Here is a 17323-nt window from a genome sequence, read left to right on the forward strand (position 1 = left end):
GAGCACCACTAGCACTACAAGTACAAGTGTAGTGCATGCACTGGCATATGGGCATACACGTAACAACCACATGGAAAGTGTGCGCTGACTCACACACTATGGGGCCATTCTTAGATTTAGATACTAGTACAGTAGTAGTACTAGTAGTACTAGTAGTCAAAAGGAATACAAACGCCTTTCTGCTCCATTTGCCTTCTTCCCGCTGTGCGTCCATTCTCTTCTGTATACGTGTCAAATTCTAAGTTCATTGGGGTAATACAAAATTACTGTAAAACAAAAGCCAGGCAAGAGTTGTAAATAGATGACTTTAAAAATGGATACACTGGGTAGAAACGGTGCAGGTGTAGAGGACAGATTGACAACACCACAGAAGCGGGTACTGAGCTTCTGTCAGGGGACTAGGGATCGGAACAAAAATTAATTTTAATGGTGGCACTACAAAGCATACACACAACCATAATGAAATCCATGCCCACCCTAAAGTAGCAGTTGAACTAATGCTATGCGAGTATGCGTGATGACACGAAAAGATTAGCAAACCGACAGCAACGGCAGAAAAAAGCAGGCGACAAGATTCTCAAGAGTAAAGAATTTCTTCATCTTCCTTCTCGGATACGACAGTGATAGGCCCGGTGCGAGCCATACGTACATGAAAATCAAGCAGCGGCATTGTGTAAATATGCGCGAAAAGGATGTGAGCCAGGATAATGCCAATGAAATTGTTGCGGACAGGCGCACCTATCGTAGAGGGGAGCGGTAAAAAAACAAATAGCGCGGATGATAATTCGATTCATGGTAGTAAAGCAACAAACAAAATGGTCAGGGTTCAGGTCAGACTCAGTTAGAGAGACTTCTGCAAGCTTGAAATAAAATTCTCCAAGGGATGGGATTAGCTCAGTAGTATATACACGAAAGCATAATAGCATAATATATTCAGGAGCGTATACAAGGTTCCAACGTCCTCACGTGAGAGGGCCTCAGTCAAAGCGCGACACTTTGCCAGTTCCGCAGAGCATCACTCAACACGAGAGAGAGGGAGAGAGATGAGATATTTGGTGCTGTTGCTATGAGTGGTCTCCCGCCACGTCGAAACACGTCCCAAAAAAGCGACGGCATTTCGACGGCACCAGCTGGGTAGGACTTCGATTTCCGCAGCCACCACCAAAGCTCAGCGGCGATGACTGTGTGTGCCTATTGGGCTCTGTGTCCCAGCAGAGGTGTCCTCTCTGTGAGCTGTGAGCGAACGGAACTAACCGTCGGGCACCTGGGACCTGCACGTGGTCATACAGAAACCGGAAAGACATACCGGACGCTAGGCTGCATTCACATAAACGGCTGTAAAAAATTGCAAACGTCTCTTCTCCATAGCTGATTCTGGTCATCAGAGGGAGGTGTTAGAGAGCTCCTGTATAATGCGCTCGACTTAGTGAGGGTAGTACTCATCTCCTCCCCCGCGTTACCTTGCTATACTCACTGCAATCTCACCGCTAAACTGAGCAGTTGTAGAAGAAGGAGCATACTGTTTCTCGGTCCACCCTGCACACTCACTCATACGTGTACACCACTATTGAACACGTCAATATTGCCAGTGGGGGCCACCACAGCGTGAAGACAAAAGAAAACTGGACAGTCTTAGAAGAAGGAGCATACTGCAAGTCTACAAATTTCGGCGCGAATAAATTTCGGCCTCCCAGGGCTAAAACACATTTCGGCTCATTAAATTAAAATTTCGGCCCGCACTACTGCTGCCTGAATACACTGTCACAGTGAAACCTTGCAAAACAAAATGTCTGCCCTAACAAACTTTCGGTCAAACATGCCCCGGCCGAATATAGCCGAAATAGATGTGGGCCGAATATTCGTTGGCATACAGTAGCAGACTACAAAGAGTTGGACTTACCGACAAAGCTCAGCAGGACGGGAAGGAAGATGAGGCCGTGGGTAGCTCCGAACAACACCATACACAAGTACATACGGAAATAGAAGATCTGATGGAGAGAGAGAGAGAGAAAGAGAGAGAGAAAGAGAGAGAGAAAGAGAGAGAGAGAGAGAGAGAGAGAGAGAGAGAGATAAAGAGAGTGAGTGAGAGAGAGAGAGAGAGAGAGAGAGAGAGAGAGAGAGAGAGAGAGAGAGAGAGAGAGAGAGAGAGAGAGAGAGAGAGAGACAGAGAGAGAGACAGAGAGCGAGAGAGAGAGAGAGAGAGAGAGAGAGAGAGAGAGAGAGAGAGAGAGAGAGAGAGAGAGAGAGAGAGAGAGAGAGAGAGAGAGAGAGAGAGAGAGAGAGAGAGAGAGAGAGAGAGAGAGAGAGAGAGAGAGAGAGAGAGAGAGGTGGAGACAGACACAGACAGACACAGACAGACAAGAGAGAAGGAAACAGAGGGTCAGAAAGACAAGACACACATGTAAAAAACACAAACAAAAATTGCAGTCCAGGCAACAGACAAGGAGCAGCGAAGGAGCTTCCAAAGAATGGCGTTGGGTTACCATACTGTCAAGCATGGCTTTGGGGAGAAACACACCAAGCCATCTCCCAACACGGGCTAGGGCTACTTAAGGACGGACTCTACGGGACGATTGTACATCTATTTGTTCAAAATAGCGGGAGTTCTTCTAATCCATATTTTTAACGTACAGCGATTTATCTAATAGAATTATCGAGACTAACACACGCACACACACACACACACACACACACACACACACACACACACACACACACACACACACATACACACACACGCACGCATGCACGCACACACACGCACACACACACACACACGTACCTGGAAAAGCTGTGACTTGGCAAATGCTAGCACCACGATACCTACAAACTTGGTGAGAGTTATACCACTAATCACCTGAGAGTAGAGCACACAACACAGCATGGAAGTGAACTGTCATGAGCACTGCCAGGGGCGTTGCACACGGTACGGTCGCTACGGTATTGACCGTACCACTATTTACCCCAAGTACGCCGTGAATCAATAAAATGCACTGATTTGGGCTCTAAATTTCCAAAATGTTCGGCTCAGCCATCACTCCCCAACGAGTACATTGTACTTAAGATCTGAGATGGCTGACCATACCACACTAAAATACCTTCCGACGCCCCTGACTGCTCATGACAAACAAGGTCCCGGGCTCGAGTCCTGGTGGGTGAGGCAACGTTTTCTCTCTTTTCAGCCAGTTTACTTCCCCTGACCGTTTACCTTGATTACGAAAACCAACAAATATTGGCAGACCGTGCAAATCGTGGAGTACAATGTAAGTGATATACAACCTACAGACAGGACACGACCACAAAGGGGAATAAAATCTCAGCGAATGATGGGGCTCTAGCAGCACGCCTCGACCACCCCGTATCACCCCTGATACTCCCTTCACACCTCTGTCAGATACGTTTTCTTTCGTAACGTTCAAATACCTGTCCTTTCTTTTCTAAATGCGGCTTACGCATTCGCCTTCATATCACTGGGCCTAGTTCCTGTTTATTGTGCGAATTAAAAGAAACCAGCCAACAAACCAACTTGACGGTACCCCGTTTTCGTGATTTGGGATGCATACTGTAGACTATTCACTGCTAATATTACGGAAGAAAAGGAGAAGGACAAAAATGTTACGAGTTATGACTGACTGACCACCAGAGTAACCAGATATTATGCAGTCAGCGAGCGCGACAAAAAATGGCACACAACTGACAAGGATCCGTCACAATGTGGACACAAATTCACAGAACCCTACTTTCCGCAGTAGAAGCCGCACTTTGAGCACTCAACATTCACCCAAGAGACTGCGGGGTGCGGCTTATACTCCGATGATCAAATCCACGATGATAAATTGGGTCGATGTCCGAATTTCGTGGCAAAAATGGGGGGGGGGGGGTGGGTGCGGCTTATATACTCTGGAAAATACAGTAAGTGAAAGGGGAAGGGGAATGATGTGCAGAACAGTGAAAATGCGTATTATCAAGAGTACATAACCTAAAGAGTGTGCAACTGCCTGCACAACCTCTATGCTGTGCTGCGACAGCAGAACTTCACATCACGTGACATGGTCCAAAAGGTTATGCTGGCAAACAGTGCAAAGTGACCACAAGAGAGTCGTACCCAAATCTGGGTTGCGTACGACCCTGTATCTATCATGCACAGAGTGCAAATAATGTGTACGGGTTCATCACGAAGTTCTGTGAAGTTCTGCCGTCGCAGACCCATAGCTGGAGTTGCACACTCTTGGGGGGTTATGTACTCTTGGTGTTATTGATAGCACCACATTGTCTCCAAATCCCATCGGTGACTGGCCCTTCGGGGCTGGCAAGACTTACCGAGCTGCCCATGTGTGCAAGGGCGTCCTTGGCACGCTCGATACGCGTCGGCTTGCAGGATACGCTGAACTTGCGAACAATGTGGGCACAGAACTCAACAGAGATGCCAACCGCCTGCAGACAGAGAAATAAAGACGGTATTGTTCGGAATCACGTGACACAACACACGTCCATACAAGGATGTTTTTCACCAGCTTCCCACCACGTGATCCCTAAATGGTGGTGGCGTTACTACGGATGCGGAAAACTCGGCCTCTAGCCGAGTCTGACGCGAACCGTGAATTTTTTTATTTCCGAGTTTTTCCCACTACTAAGTCCCACAAATACGGACAAACACTGGTGTGTCCTCTGTACACTAACACCGTGACTCACTTTCTCTTATTCTCTCACGCAGAAGCACACATGTACACACTGAACGACAAACAGACAGACAAACAGACAGACAGACAGACAAACAGACAGACAGACAGACAGACAGACAGGCAGGCAGGCAGGCAGGCAGACAGGCAGGCAGACAAACACACACACACACATACACCTCAGACCTCAGACATGCCCATCGCGGAAGCGATGATAGCGAACAGCTATGTTAGACATAGCAACTTGTGCTGGGATTACACCATTCAACACCTTGCAAGGCTGATGAATTGACCGCCACTATTTTTAGCCTGGTATCCACCACACAGCTGTTTGAAGTGACTTTTTCTCGCCAGTGAATCCCTATTTTTTCATTTTTCCATTTTTTTTCTACACACACCACACCACATACTCCAGCATACACTGGCTGTTGGTAACCACCCAGGAGAAAGAAAGAAAAGTCAGGAAGAGTCCGAGAAAGAGAAGGAAGACGTGTGCGACCATAATCGTCGGGAATCGAACCCGCAACCTCTTGATTGGAAATCGACTGCACATACCACTGCACCATATGGGACACACACACACACACACACACACACACACACACACAAACAAACTGCCGCACGTATCCACCAGCGTACCATGACGAGGTTGACCAGCGAGATGGCATTGAAGCTGATCCCCCAGTAGTACATGACTCCCATGATGTCCACCACGATCATGACGACCGTCACTAACGTGATGAGTGCCGAGCTCACACTGAAACCCATCAGAATGAACGACCAGGTGAAGATGGCAGCTGTATAAGTAATTGGGAGTAGACACAGAACACCAAACAACAACAGGCATGAGGATCAAAGATCAAGTGGCTACCACAACTCCACACTGAAGCGCGTGCCGATAGTCACGTGCGCGCAAATGCACACACATACGCATGCACGCACGCACGCACACACACACACACACACACACACACACATACACACGGGCATGCAAAATACACACCCTCACAGACACAGGCATGCTAAAGTGCACCTTCTTGAAAAAAAAAACAGAGCAATGGACTGCGCACAACTCTGAGCGCGAGAAGATCATTTCAAAGGTCTGCCTATAAAGCCATTCGGAGCAGAACTCGCATCCACCAATGCCTAATCTCAAAGTAAGTAGGAACATGAGTCAGTCGAGGAAATCATGAACGCTTTATAGTTCAGAGACTGTGACTTTCTAGCCGCCTGGATGGTTGGTTTGAAAAGGGAAAAGAAAAAGTAAAGTTCGCACGTTCGCATTACCACCGGCTAAAGTACAATCGTGTTGAGAAACACAACCGGTTTAGAGACGTTTTGCTCCTGTGAGGTCACCACCATGCCTGGTATACATGTACCTGGTTTGAAAATATTGAAGGCAAGATTCAGTCGAGTTCAGAATGCTTACCACAGCAAAGTCCCAAATTGACCATGGACTCGTGCACCAGATCCAAGTACTGCTCATAGAACACGTAGAAGTAGCTGTGAAGCCAACGCATACATACACACACACGCATGCCCGCACGCACATGTAAACACACACACACACACACATGTACACACACACACCTGACTAAGGGTTAGCATGGAGTACGTACTACAATTTCCACGTGCCAGAGATTCACCATGACACTGGGTTAGTAAAAAAAAAAAAAAAAAAAATGACACTGTTAACAAGCATAAGGCATCCAGTGGCGTAGCTCGGGCAATATTTGTATGGATACTAGATATCTTTGGCCAGCCAAGTCTAGATGTATTGGAGGTCCTTGATACAAATAACACACCCAATATCTGAGAAAATCGACCTTCGGGGCTGTCTTGGTGAAGTTTTATTCATTTTATTGCAAATTGATGTCTAGCCTTTGTAGAGTATTGTGCCTTCGTTTCACGGCCATCAGACCGATATTGACCACGTAGAAATGCATTTTACGGTCAGGAGTCATGTTAATGAACTGTTCTCTTTTTACAATTTCAAAAGATCAGTGTGTTTGGAGCCACCAAAAATTGTTTCCATGTGATATCAATAGCCAACTAATATAATAGACTCGGATACTGAGCCAGTAATAAATGTAAAAAAAGAGAAGAAACACATGAGAACGAGTTATGCAGTCGTTATACACAAAGTTCCCTGAATCTACTAATACTCCTTCATCTATGCAACATGTATATGGTCTATCCCAGCCTGATCTTCTGGCGGAACGAGGCCATTTCACACTCACAAAACGATGCTGTCTCATTACGATTTACGAACAGCGGGATGTCGCATTGACCAAAACACAACGTCATCGCCCTTTGTTTTTTTTGCAACCGCACTGACTCACCTGTAGGCGAAGACTTCCACGCCGAGAGTTGTGGAGATGTTTGCGGCAATTCGCCGCGCCTGCTTCAGAGCCTGAGTGTAATCCTGTGATGTCTGGCACACCGAGTGGTACGCCATGAAGTAGCTGGCTGTATACGGCCACACACACAAATACGCAGAACGTACAGAATACATGTGAGTGCATGGAACACACGGACATTGATAAATCTTGCGGGCACAAACACACACAAAAAGGTCAGCACGCAATCACATACAGGGACACTACACCTTTGAGCACAATTGCACATTTCAAACCCCACAAATAATCCAGAGTGGATTGACACAAACAACAATACAGATACTCGTCTACAGCTTACAGCGCACTGTTTCCACCGGGGAGTTGATGTCACTCGGAGTCCGGTTCACCGCAGCGTTGTATGCTGCCTTTCCTCTGCAACGACCAACAGAAACACAACGGTAACAGCATTAATTAACGAAAACACAAAGCTACAATGCAATGCACAAGGCCTGGGGTCTTCAAAATGTAAGCGTCCTTCAGGACAGGACAACATCGCCATAGCGCAGTACAGCTGTACAAATCTACCCTATAATCCATCTTAAAAAGATGAACTTCTGGCTTTTTGCAATAAATAGGTCAAACTTGAAGTTTTTGAAAGAACTGGTTTGCAATCCCATAATTATGGAATACTCAATATTCTTCCAATTGTGATTCTGAAGTCTACTTCTCCAAAAGCAAGCTGCAACAAGACTAGTATTTAGGCTAGGCGTTGCCCCAAAAGCACAGAATTAGGAAAAACCATGAAAATCCAGGCCTCTTCAATCCACTTGCACCAATACATTGTGCGGCTTGAACCTCAGTTGAGGTACCTGTTTTTTCGAAACTTTATTCACACTTCAAATTCTGTGGCACTGCACCGTGTACGATGAAATCACCAAAAGATTACAGGATCTCGCCAGAGTCGGAGCCCATCTTCAATACGATCGGACCGTAGAACGCCGGCATCACTTCACTCACCCTTTAGCGCAGTCCTTGCCGGGGATGTCAGCCAAGAACTTGTTCATGAACTTCATGAAGATCTCCTTGTCCGGATGTCCGGTCGCCACGTCCGATGGCTTGAGACAAGGTGTGCACGTTGCTTCTTCCGGCGTCACTGCACCAGTTAAAGAGATGAGAAAACAGTGTTGGAGAACTGAACAACATGTTTGTGCTGTGGGTTGGTGTGCTGTGTGTTTGTGTGGTGTGTGTTTGTGTGGTGTGTTTGTGTGGTGTGTTTGTGCTGTGTGTTTGTGTGGTGTGTTTGTGCTGTGTGTTTGTGTGGTGTGTTTGTGTTGTGTGTTTGTGCTGTGTGTTTGTGTGGTGTGTTTGTGTGGTGTGTTTGTGTTGTGTGTTTGTGTTGTGTGTTTGTGTTGTGTGTTTGTGCTGTGTGTTTGTGTTGTGTGTTTGTGTTGTGTGTTTGTGTTGTGTGTTTGTGTGGTGTGTTTGTGTGGTGTGTTTGTGCTGTGTGTTTGTGTTGTGTGTTTGTGTGGTGTGTTTGTGTTGTGTGTTTGTGTTGTGTGTTGGTGTTGTGTGTTTGTGTTGTGTGTTTGTGTTGTGTGTTTGTGTTGTGTGTTTGTGTTGTGTGTTTGTGTTGTGTGTTTGTGTTGTGTGTTTGTGTTGTGTGTTTGTGTTGTGTGTTTGTGTTGTGTGTTTGTGTTGTGTGTTTGTGTTGTGTGTTGGTGTTGTGTGTTTGTGTTGTGTGTTTGTGTTGTGTGTTTGTGTTGTGTGTTTGTGTTGTGTGTTTGTGTTGTGTGTTTGTGTTGTGTGTTTGTGTTGTGTGTTTGTGTTGTGTGTTTGTGTTGTGTGTTGGTGTTGTGTGTTTGTGTTGTGTGTTTGTGCTGTGTGTCAGAGCAAATGTATAAACTATAACGCATAGCTGGTTGGGCAGAATAGAAGAGGCAGTCGGAATGTGGTACAAACACATAATGTATGTGTCCCATCCTACAGCCAGGCACACATGCACCCACACACGTACGCACGCACGCACACACACACACACACATACACACACACACACACACACACACACACACACATGCGTGCACGCACACACACACACACACACGCACACAAAAACACACACACACACACACACACACACCAGGCATTGTACCAGCTTACCAGAAGCATTGCAGAACTCGGTGTAGTTACCCTCGACCAGCCGACAGCAGCTGACGGACGGCGATATCCACTGCAGATAGTCATTGACCCAGGACGATGCGGACGTTGCTAACCGGGTACTGTGCGCATGGCAAATACAACACAAAGACTGGATGTCAGCGCAAGAAGGTGCAGTCAAACCTGGCCTATTCGGACGCCCTTCGTGCAGCGGAAACTGTCCTGATACGAACGGATTCCGCTTGATCCAGGCACGCAAGTTCGATCCACAGTACGCCAGTTGTCCGCTCAATACAGGATTCCGTTTGGTACAGGGTTAGGCAAACATAACGTGTACTGTGCAGAGGCACACAAAGTACAGCGCTGCCAACTGAAATCTGACCCCCCCTAGCGTCTCGTACGAATCGCTAACGCGGCTAGCGCACCGCTAGGGGGGGGGGGGTCGGATTTCAGTTGTCAGCACTGTACTATGATTTTGTTGACAGGCCACAAGAAGTCTTGAGGCTTTGTCGCTTTCTCGTTCTCAAGAAGGGAGTTTGGGTGCACACGACCATTCCCACAACACAGCACATCCGAAAACAAGGCATTACCAAGGCGGACATGCCATTCGTGGTCTCTCTATCAAAGATTGTTTTCCGTACGCTATTCTTCCTGCTGCAATCTATTTCACGATGAAACAGTTGACGGATGCGTGGAACCCATTATTTGGGAGACATGGCACTTTTATTATTATCTTTATTATTATCATTATTAAAGATTGGTCGCACCAATGCACAATTCAGTTGCACACGCCTCTTGTTGTGTTCTCACTAGTTAGATTGTTTGGAGGCCATGCTGAGTTGAGCTCCCAGCGAGTAGGGACTGCAGCCGGACGTTGTACAGATCTAATACACACACACACACACACACACACACACACACACACACACACAAAACACACGCACACATGCGTTCATGCAGACACATAGGCAAGCACACACACAAAACGGCATGCACACACAAACACACACACAAACACAAACGCAAGCACAGAGACAACAAAAGAGGAACGTCGATAACCAGTACGTCCAATGACAGACTTGTGGCCATCAGCTTTGGAGGCTTGTCCAAAGACATCCTGTTGAGGGGGGGGGGGATGAAATCTCACAGTAACACACTCCATAAAGCGGAATATACATGTATGTCCAAACGTGTAATCACTCTCAAGTCTCAACCCCTTCCCTTCTTCCCATGTATCCCCCCCCCCCCCCCCACACACACACACCTCAGCCCCCCCCCCCCCCACACACACACCTCAGCCCCCCCCCCCCCAAAACACAGCTTCCCTGCTTCCAACAGCAACCCGACTCCATTAGAAAAGACAATGACATGCTGCACCCTACCTTGTCCACATCTTCGGCATAGTCGAAGCCGTCCTTGACGACAAAGTAGACAGGCGAACCGACACGAAACACTTCGTTCATCTCATGGAAGTATTTCAGAAGGTAGGAATCCTACACGGAACGGCGAAGAGAGAACACAAACAATACAATCATGCAGCAAAGTCATTGCCTGTAGACATCGCCTGCTTCCAAAATGCTTCTTCTGCAGGTTTTGAAAACAATATAATATACACGGCTTGCACAAGGATCAGGCACACTGGCCTCTTCGCATTCTTTCGAAAACAATGCCAATCGAAATAAAAGCACGCATCACATTCAGAATACACAACTGCTCAATGTTGCCGGCCAGGTAAATACAGAGAGCGAAGGTCCCTGGTTCCAGTCCCACTGGTGACAGTCACTTTCGTCTCCAGACTTTCCCCTTTTCAGCTCCCTCAGCTAACGAATATCATATACTGTAAGACATGTATATATAACGAGGAAGCAAATCTAACGTTTTTAACGGATGACATTTCTTCGTTATAATAAGATCCGTTGAGGCCGTACTGCTTCATATATGCTGTGTGTGGATATGGCAGAATACTGCAAGATCGTTAACATATCTTCTCGTTAACCTATGAATTTTGGACAATCGTTAAATTTGCGACTCGTTATAATAACATGTCTTACAGTACAAAGTTCAAAGCATGACAGTCCATTCATCGGAAGCAGTCCCGCTCGCTTTTGAAAGTCCGATTTGGGTCGAATTGAGGATCAAAACCCACTTTAAATCTCGAAAATCTGGGTTTGGGGTCCGCTTCTCCATATATATTGCCATGGCATACCTGGCCTAATTTCGTAAAACCTGGCTGAATTTCTGGCCCCTCACCGTGACTACAGTCCATAGTGACAGTGAGGGGCCAGCTGGGGGTTGTGAATACAATCAAACTCAAAGTCAAAGAGCCACGGAGTGCAGGCCAGGAGAAATAGCAAACATGGGCAGCAGGCGGCACTTTACCGCACCTTTGGCAATGCGAGCGTCTGATCCAAGCCGACGTCGAGATGCGGAATGCGCGTCAGACTGCCGAAGAAGATTAGCGTGAAGAAGATCATCTGTCGTGCGGACAGCGAAAGAACACAGTACAGGCGCAACACAGCGGCATTCATTAATGACAGACCCAAAGCACGGCACAGGCACTCATAAACGACCGGCCCTGACAAAACAGCACCGACAGCAGAGTCGGAACACAGCACAGGCAACACAGAAGCATTCATGTATATAAACACACTGCATGTTTTCCTGGAGCACCAGTGGACACTACATAGTGTACATTTGCCATCGCAACCAGTGCCACCCCAGGAAATACCAAAACGATCATATTTCAGATAGAGCTAAGTGCCAGGTCGTTGAATGTCACCATAATGTGTAAGCTACTGGCCTTCCTTATTTGATTATATTTCGGAATGGAAGTATTTCTGGTCGAAACTTGGCCGCCGCAATCCCAGCTATCCACCTCACCCTGCCCAGACCAGAACATGCAGCAGTGGCAACAGTGAGTGTGTTCGATTACGCACTTGAATCGATTCATGAATCCATTCGCATGCATTCAAGTTGTTCGATTTTCATGCCACGAGCCCTGGAATTGTTCCTATTTGATTCATCCTATCCACATGGAGTGATGAGAATAGCCAGAGGCGATTCATGACTGGATTCAAAATCTATCTATGTGGGCAAATATCGAACACACTCACCGTACAGACGCGCACCGGGAAGAGCATGAGGAAGTGCGAGTACATGTCCTGCATGAAGGTGAAGATCAGGCCACCGCTGGCCTGCAGCTCTCCGGTGTGCTTCTTGCTGAGCGGTACGCAGCAGAACACATCCAGGCGATTGCTCTACACACCAGTACAGCACAACACAACACACAACACAGCACAGCAGACAGTACATTCAACCGTGTTGTTACAATTCTACAAACCTCCATTGCAGTAATTGACTAACTTCAGTCAGTCGGCAGGAAGCGCGAGCTCCGACGTTCGGAGCAGACTCATTCTTCGCTAATCACCGCTGATGTCGCAACACCTTTCATACTGTTGTCCCTAATACAAACCTAAATCTGAGGTGCTGGATATCAACAAGAATTCAAATATATGTCTACAGACCAAATGGTACTTACAATCGGCTTTTTGTGCTCCATGACTTCGCCACCACACAGAGAGACTTTTAAACTTGTGACTACATTGCAGGGTCCATGTGAGCATTGCCATGCTTGCGGCAAGAGTATACAAAGAAGAACTGAACAACTGGGCATGCTGTTGGATTCTAAACCCTCATCCAGTTTCAGCTAAGCATTATCCACCTAGACATGTGCATGCTACTCACCCTCTGTCTTCTCATGTCCAGGGACATCAGTGCCAGGAAACAGGTGATCTGTTCTCATACGCACACACAGGTACGTGCACACACACACACATACACACGCACACGAGTGTGCACGGGCGCACACCCACACACCCATACACACATGCACACGCACACACGCACGCATGTGAATGCATACACCCACGCACAAGGACAAAAACACGGACATCGATCAATACATACTTTCATGAAATACATTGCCACCACTAACACATTTCTCATGCGTTGGAGGGTTATGTTATGTTATCTGTATTTTACTTCACCATCGGTACAGGCCTGCCTTCATGCTGTGGATCATGAATGATGCTACAGATCCTAGGCTATGATGAAAAGAAAAAGAAGAGGTCTGGGTAGGACTACTGAAAAACCAGAAACCCAGAACTATGCACATTCTTTCTAGATATCTGGACATCACAATACAGCACCTACACGAATTTCATTCCACTATGCTATCAGTCAAGGCTAATGTCGCTTCTTCCAAGTTCGTACAATAACATTACTTTCCTCTCCCGTTGCCTTTCAGCTCATTCCAACCAATAGTAACTCAAGAAGAAGAGGATCATTACAAAGATCAGATGGTGGCGGGGTTCAACGTTAGCCTAGGTTACAAATTGGTAAGACGCAAAGACGAAGACGAGCAGTGCACACCCGGGACTAACCTGCAGAAGGAAGTTGACGAACACGGCCATGCCGGCGTAGAGGGAGAACGTGCGTACTGCTGGCATGGTGGACAGAGCACCTGTATGCATGCACCAACACGACAATACAGGACACCTCAATACACTGCAACCACGACCAAGGGATGCTATTTCCAGTGAAATGTCCCTGGATAAAAGAGACCACCTGGTAACAGAGACCACATTTTGAAGGACCCTTGAGCGGTCGTCTTAAAAAAGGTTTCACTGTACTTTGATATGCACTAAGCCTGCCATAGCTCATTCTGTACTTGCAAACCAAGCTGCTTTGACTGCAGCTAGACAAAAACAGAAAACTGGAGTGATCCAGTGGAAAACAGACAGGCAGACGGACGAACAGACGGAGAGACAAGACACACATTAGCAGGTGTCTTTTACAAACACGAGAGGCGGAGAGACATCTCCAAAAGACGCGAGGGTTCGGTTTCAACAAGGCAACAGTGTACATGAGTGTGCTGGTACACCTGCAAGCCACGCACGTGATAACTCCAGCAGTCTATGCAACAACATGTTCGCATGCGCCTACTAACCCAGGAAGAATGCCGTGGATTCACTGACACCTGTCAGCAGCATGCTGGGTGCCACCTCGCCGACGATGCGACCGAACTGTTCAATGTCCGTCTCGCCGTCCCGCTTCTCATCTCTCTGTAAACACAAAGCAGACACAAAGTCATCTCTTTAATTAACACCTTCCACACCAGTCTTTCACTGCAATTGCACACACAGTCAAAACCAACCAAGTCCAGTTCATCTAACGGTTCAGAGAAAACAACTTGCACAGGTTAAAACAATATTAGAGAGGTGATGGTGAAACACACCAGGTGAAATGGCGGTCAATGCACGTCTGCCCCCACAGCGCTCTCTAAGCTGCAATGCTCTGCAAATTTGGAGTCTTCTCACTATTCTGATTTCAGCAAGGTGGATTACAGATATCACGCCGGCAGCATACCTGATGAGACTGCACGAGGATGCAGATATTATCAACGCCAACGGCCAGAACCAGGAAAGGCACTACTTCGACGATGATCAACGTGGCCGGGACACCGAGGTAGGCAAAGAAACCAAGCGATGCGCCCACCGCACACAAGACGATCAGCACACCGCTCAGGCCAATGAGAGCCTTGGAGTCGATCTGTAACACAGCGCACACAAGCGGCACACAAAGGAACGGAATGGCGTGTTTTTGTCACTTAGTGTGCGGAAAACGTATTCCGCTATAATGCGGGTCTTACACCAACACGAGTTGTAATAAGTTGACTTGATGCATTGATACACCTTCATACAATTCGTAAAATAAGGACTTCACTGCTAAGTCAAAGAAGGCTTATCATCCGATTTCAAGTCTGGAATACAATACAACTACAACGATCATCATGTATCTCAGGTGACAGGATCCAGTGCAGCTTGGCTGCTGTCCCAGACTTACAAGATTCCTGGCGGGATAGGTGAGACTGTATTGGCCGAGCGTGAAGCCAATGTAACAGAACATGAGCAGGTAGCTGATGGCTATCGTCATCTCGTCCGCCGCGCTCTCTCGGTTCACCTCGTCCTCGATGGAGCGCTGTGTGAACAACACACCAGCAGCAGCACCACCAGCACCACCGGCAGCACCAGCAGCAGCACCAGTAGCAATAGGAGTAGCAACAACACCACCACCAGCACCACCGGCAGCACCAGCAGCAGCACCAGCACCACGAGCACCACGAGCACCACCAGCACCAGCACCAGCACCAGCAGCAGCACCAGCAGCAGCAGCACCACCACAACCCACCACGAGCACCACCACCACCAACACCAGCAGGCAACAACAGGCAACACCATCACAAAGCGGAAAAGAACCAAGTTTGAACGGAGCACTGCAAAGATATCATATCAAGTAGTGATGAAACGGATATACCGAGTATTCGAATATCCGTTTGCTTTGTCACATTCGGATGATATCCTTTACGTCACTTTGATTGCAGTGTATGTACATGCATGTAACACCGACATAAACAGAAGAAGAACAAAGTTGAAAAGGGAACACTGATCAGCAGCAGCAGCCGACACCATCACAAACCGAAGAAAAGAACCAAGTTTGAAGGAAGCACTGAAATTGCAGTGGAGAACGGATATAACGACCTTGCATATAACGACAGATTGAGTTTAGCGACACAATTATGTTGCCCAAGTTGTTTAGTAAGTCCTTTGTGAAGATCGGGTTTAGTGACAGATCGAATATAGTGACATTGTGTTCTCTCCCGAAGGGGTGCCGTTATAGCCAATCTCCACTGTACAGCATTATCAAGTGCTCATCAGAAATACCCTCTGTAGTCAATCGCTGGCCGAACGTCGCACATGAGACACACACACGTGCACGTGCACAAACACATGTGCAAACGCACAAGCACGCACACACACACACACGTGTACACACGCACAAACACACATGCACAGATGCAAGTGTAAGCGCTCACCTGAGCATTGACAGCGATGGACAGGTCCAAACTGTTCTCATACTCGTACAGAATGAAATCTAGGAAACTGTACAATAATGAGTAGAGGGCAAGGGAAATCACCACGGATACGAGTACAATCATACAGTGTATGCAGACAAATAGTCATGTATGCCCAGATATGTCAATGTACGCATGCATAAAGAACAAGCCAACACAATACACACACAAACACGTATCTCTTATTGGCGATGGTGCCATCGTGAGAATAAAGAATTAAAAAAAACACGCACGCACACATGCACGCACGCGCACACACACACATACACCATGTACCACACACACGCACACGCATGCGCACGCACGCAAGCAGGCACACACGCACCCCCCCCCCCCCCCCACACACACACACCCTTTCCAACCACGCCTACATAGATGCAACAAGGACGTTTAAAAATTTCATAAACCCGTACTGCTCCTCATCGCTAACCGTCACTATCATCAACACAACACACACTGGACCTCACCGTTTTTCCCACGCCTCTGCCATCTTGTTCTCTTCCTCGTTGACATGATTATTGACAACGAACGTGACTAGCAAAGCGGTGGCGTTGGTGTAAGCATCTCCGGGGTATCCCCCCAGGACCACGTTGGCCATGGCGGGACCCGAATAGTCCGCCATGCAGGAGATGTTTAGGCCGTCGGCGTTCTGGCTGTTCGTGTCGAACGGCGCTCTGTGTATACGGGCAGAGTATATTAGAACGTGGTATACGGATAATGTTAAGTGTGGGCTTAGTTGATTGTATGTTCGTGCCAATGCAAAACCTGTGAGATTTTGAGTGCACTGCTTCATAAACTTCACGGCGTTAAGTGAAGCGAGAGAGTTAGAGAGAGAGAGAGAGAGAGAGAGAGAGAGTGTGTGTGTGTGTGTGTGTGTGTGTGTGTGTGTGTGTGTGTGTGTGTGTGTGTGTGTGTGCGTGTGTGTGTGTGTGTGTCAGCATAGCTCCCGGAGATTTCGGCAGTCCAGGGACCTGACGCGGCACCGGCGTGTGTGCTCCTCTCCCTCGTCCCGCAATGGGAGCACATAACTTTTACAGCAGTGGGTCAACAGGACAGCACAGGACCAATAGCATGGTGTATTGAAGATAGCAAACTATCGCTCACACTCGCACGCACCCTTATCAGGAGCATAGCTGGCCCCCTTCTAGGGGTTGCACGGCCGCATATGTGCAGGA

General features: G+C 47.4%; 1 protein-coding gene across 2 annotated transcripts in view; it reads right to left on the minus strand.

Annotated features, from left to right (window-relative positions):
* Positions 1 to 225: 225 nt before the first annotated feature.
* LOC135828185 (NPC intracellular cholesterol transporter 1-like) overlaps positions 226 to 17323 on the minus strand; it is a 29628-nt gene continuing 12530 nt past the window's right edge. For both annotated transcript variants that reach the window (XM_065340630.1, XM_065340631.1), the window contains exons 9-29: positions 16616 to 16822; positions 16110 to 16176; positions 15080 to 15214; positions 14603 to 14785; positions 14184 to 14298; positions 13618 to 13697; positions 12920 to 12967; positions 12289 to 12432; positions 11560 to 11649; positions 10558 to 10668; positions 9986 to 10059; positions 9179 to 9297; positions 8036 to 8171; positions 7377 to 7450; positions 7022 to 7148; positions 6109 to 6182; positions 5319 to 5476; positions 4321 to 4434; positions 2783 to 2857; positions 1901 to 1988; positions 226 to 1271 (exon numbers count right to left, since the gene is read on the minus strand). In XM_065340630.1, coding sequence (XP_065196702.1) covers positions 1192 to 1271; positions 1901 to 1988; positions 2783 to 2857; positions 4321 to 4434; positions 5319 to 5476; positions 6109 to 6182; positions 7022 to 7148; positions 7377 to 7450; positions 8036 to 8171; positions 9179 to 9297; positions 9986 to 10059; positions 10558 to 10668; positions 11560 to 11649; positions 12289 to 12432; positions 12920 to 12967; positions 13618 to 13697; positions 14184 to 14298; positions 14603 to 14785; positions 15080 to 15214; positions 16110 to 16176; positions 16616 to 16822 — 2299 coding nt within the window. In that variant the 3' untranslated portion in view covers positions 226 to 1191. The remainder of the gene's footprint in view (positions 1272 to 1900; positions 1989 to 2782; positions 2858 to 4320; positions 4435 to 5318; positions 5477 to 6108; positions 6183 to 7021; positions 7149 to 7376; positions 7451 to 8035; positions 8172 to 9178; positions 9298 to 9985; positions 10060 to 10557; positions 10669 to 11559; positions 11650 to 12288; positions 12433 to 12919; positions 12968 to 13617; positions 13698 to 14183; positions 14299 to 14602; positions 14786 to 15079; positions 15215 to 16109; positions 16177 to 16615; positions 16823 to 17323) is intronic.

Source organism: Sycon ciliatum, chromosome 12 (assembly GCF_964019385.1).
Source record: "Sycon ciliatum chromosome 12, ocSycCili1.1, whole genome shotgun sequence".
NCBI classification, from domain to species: Eukaryota; Metazoa; Porifera; class Calcarea; order Leucosolenida; family Sycettidae; genus Sycon; species Sycon ciliatum.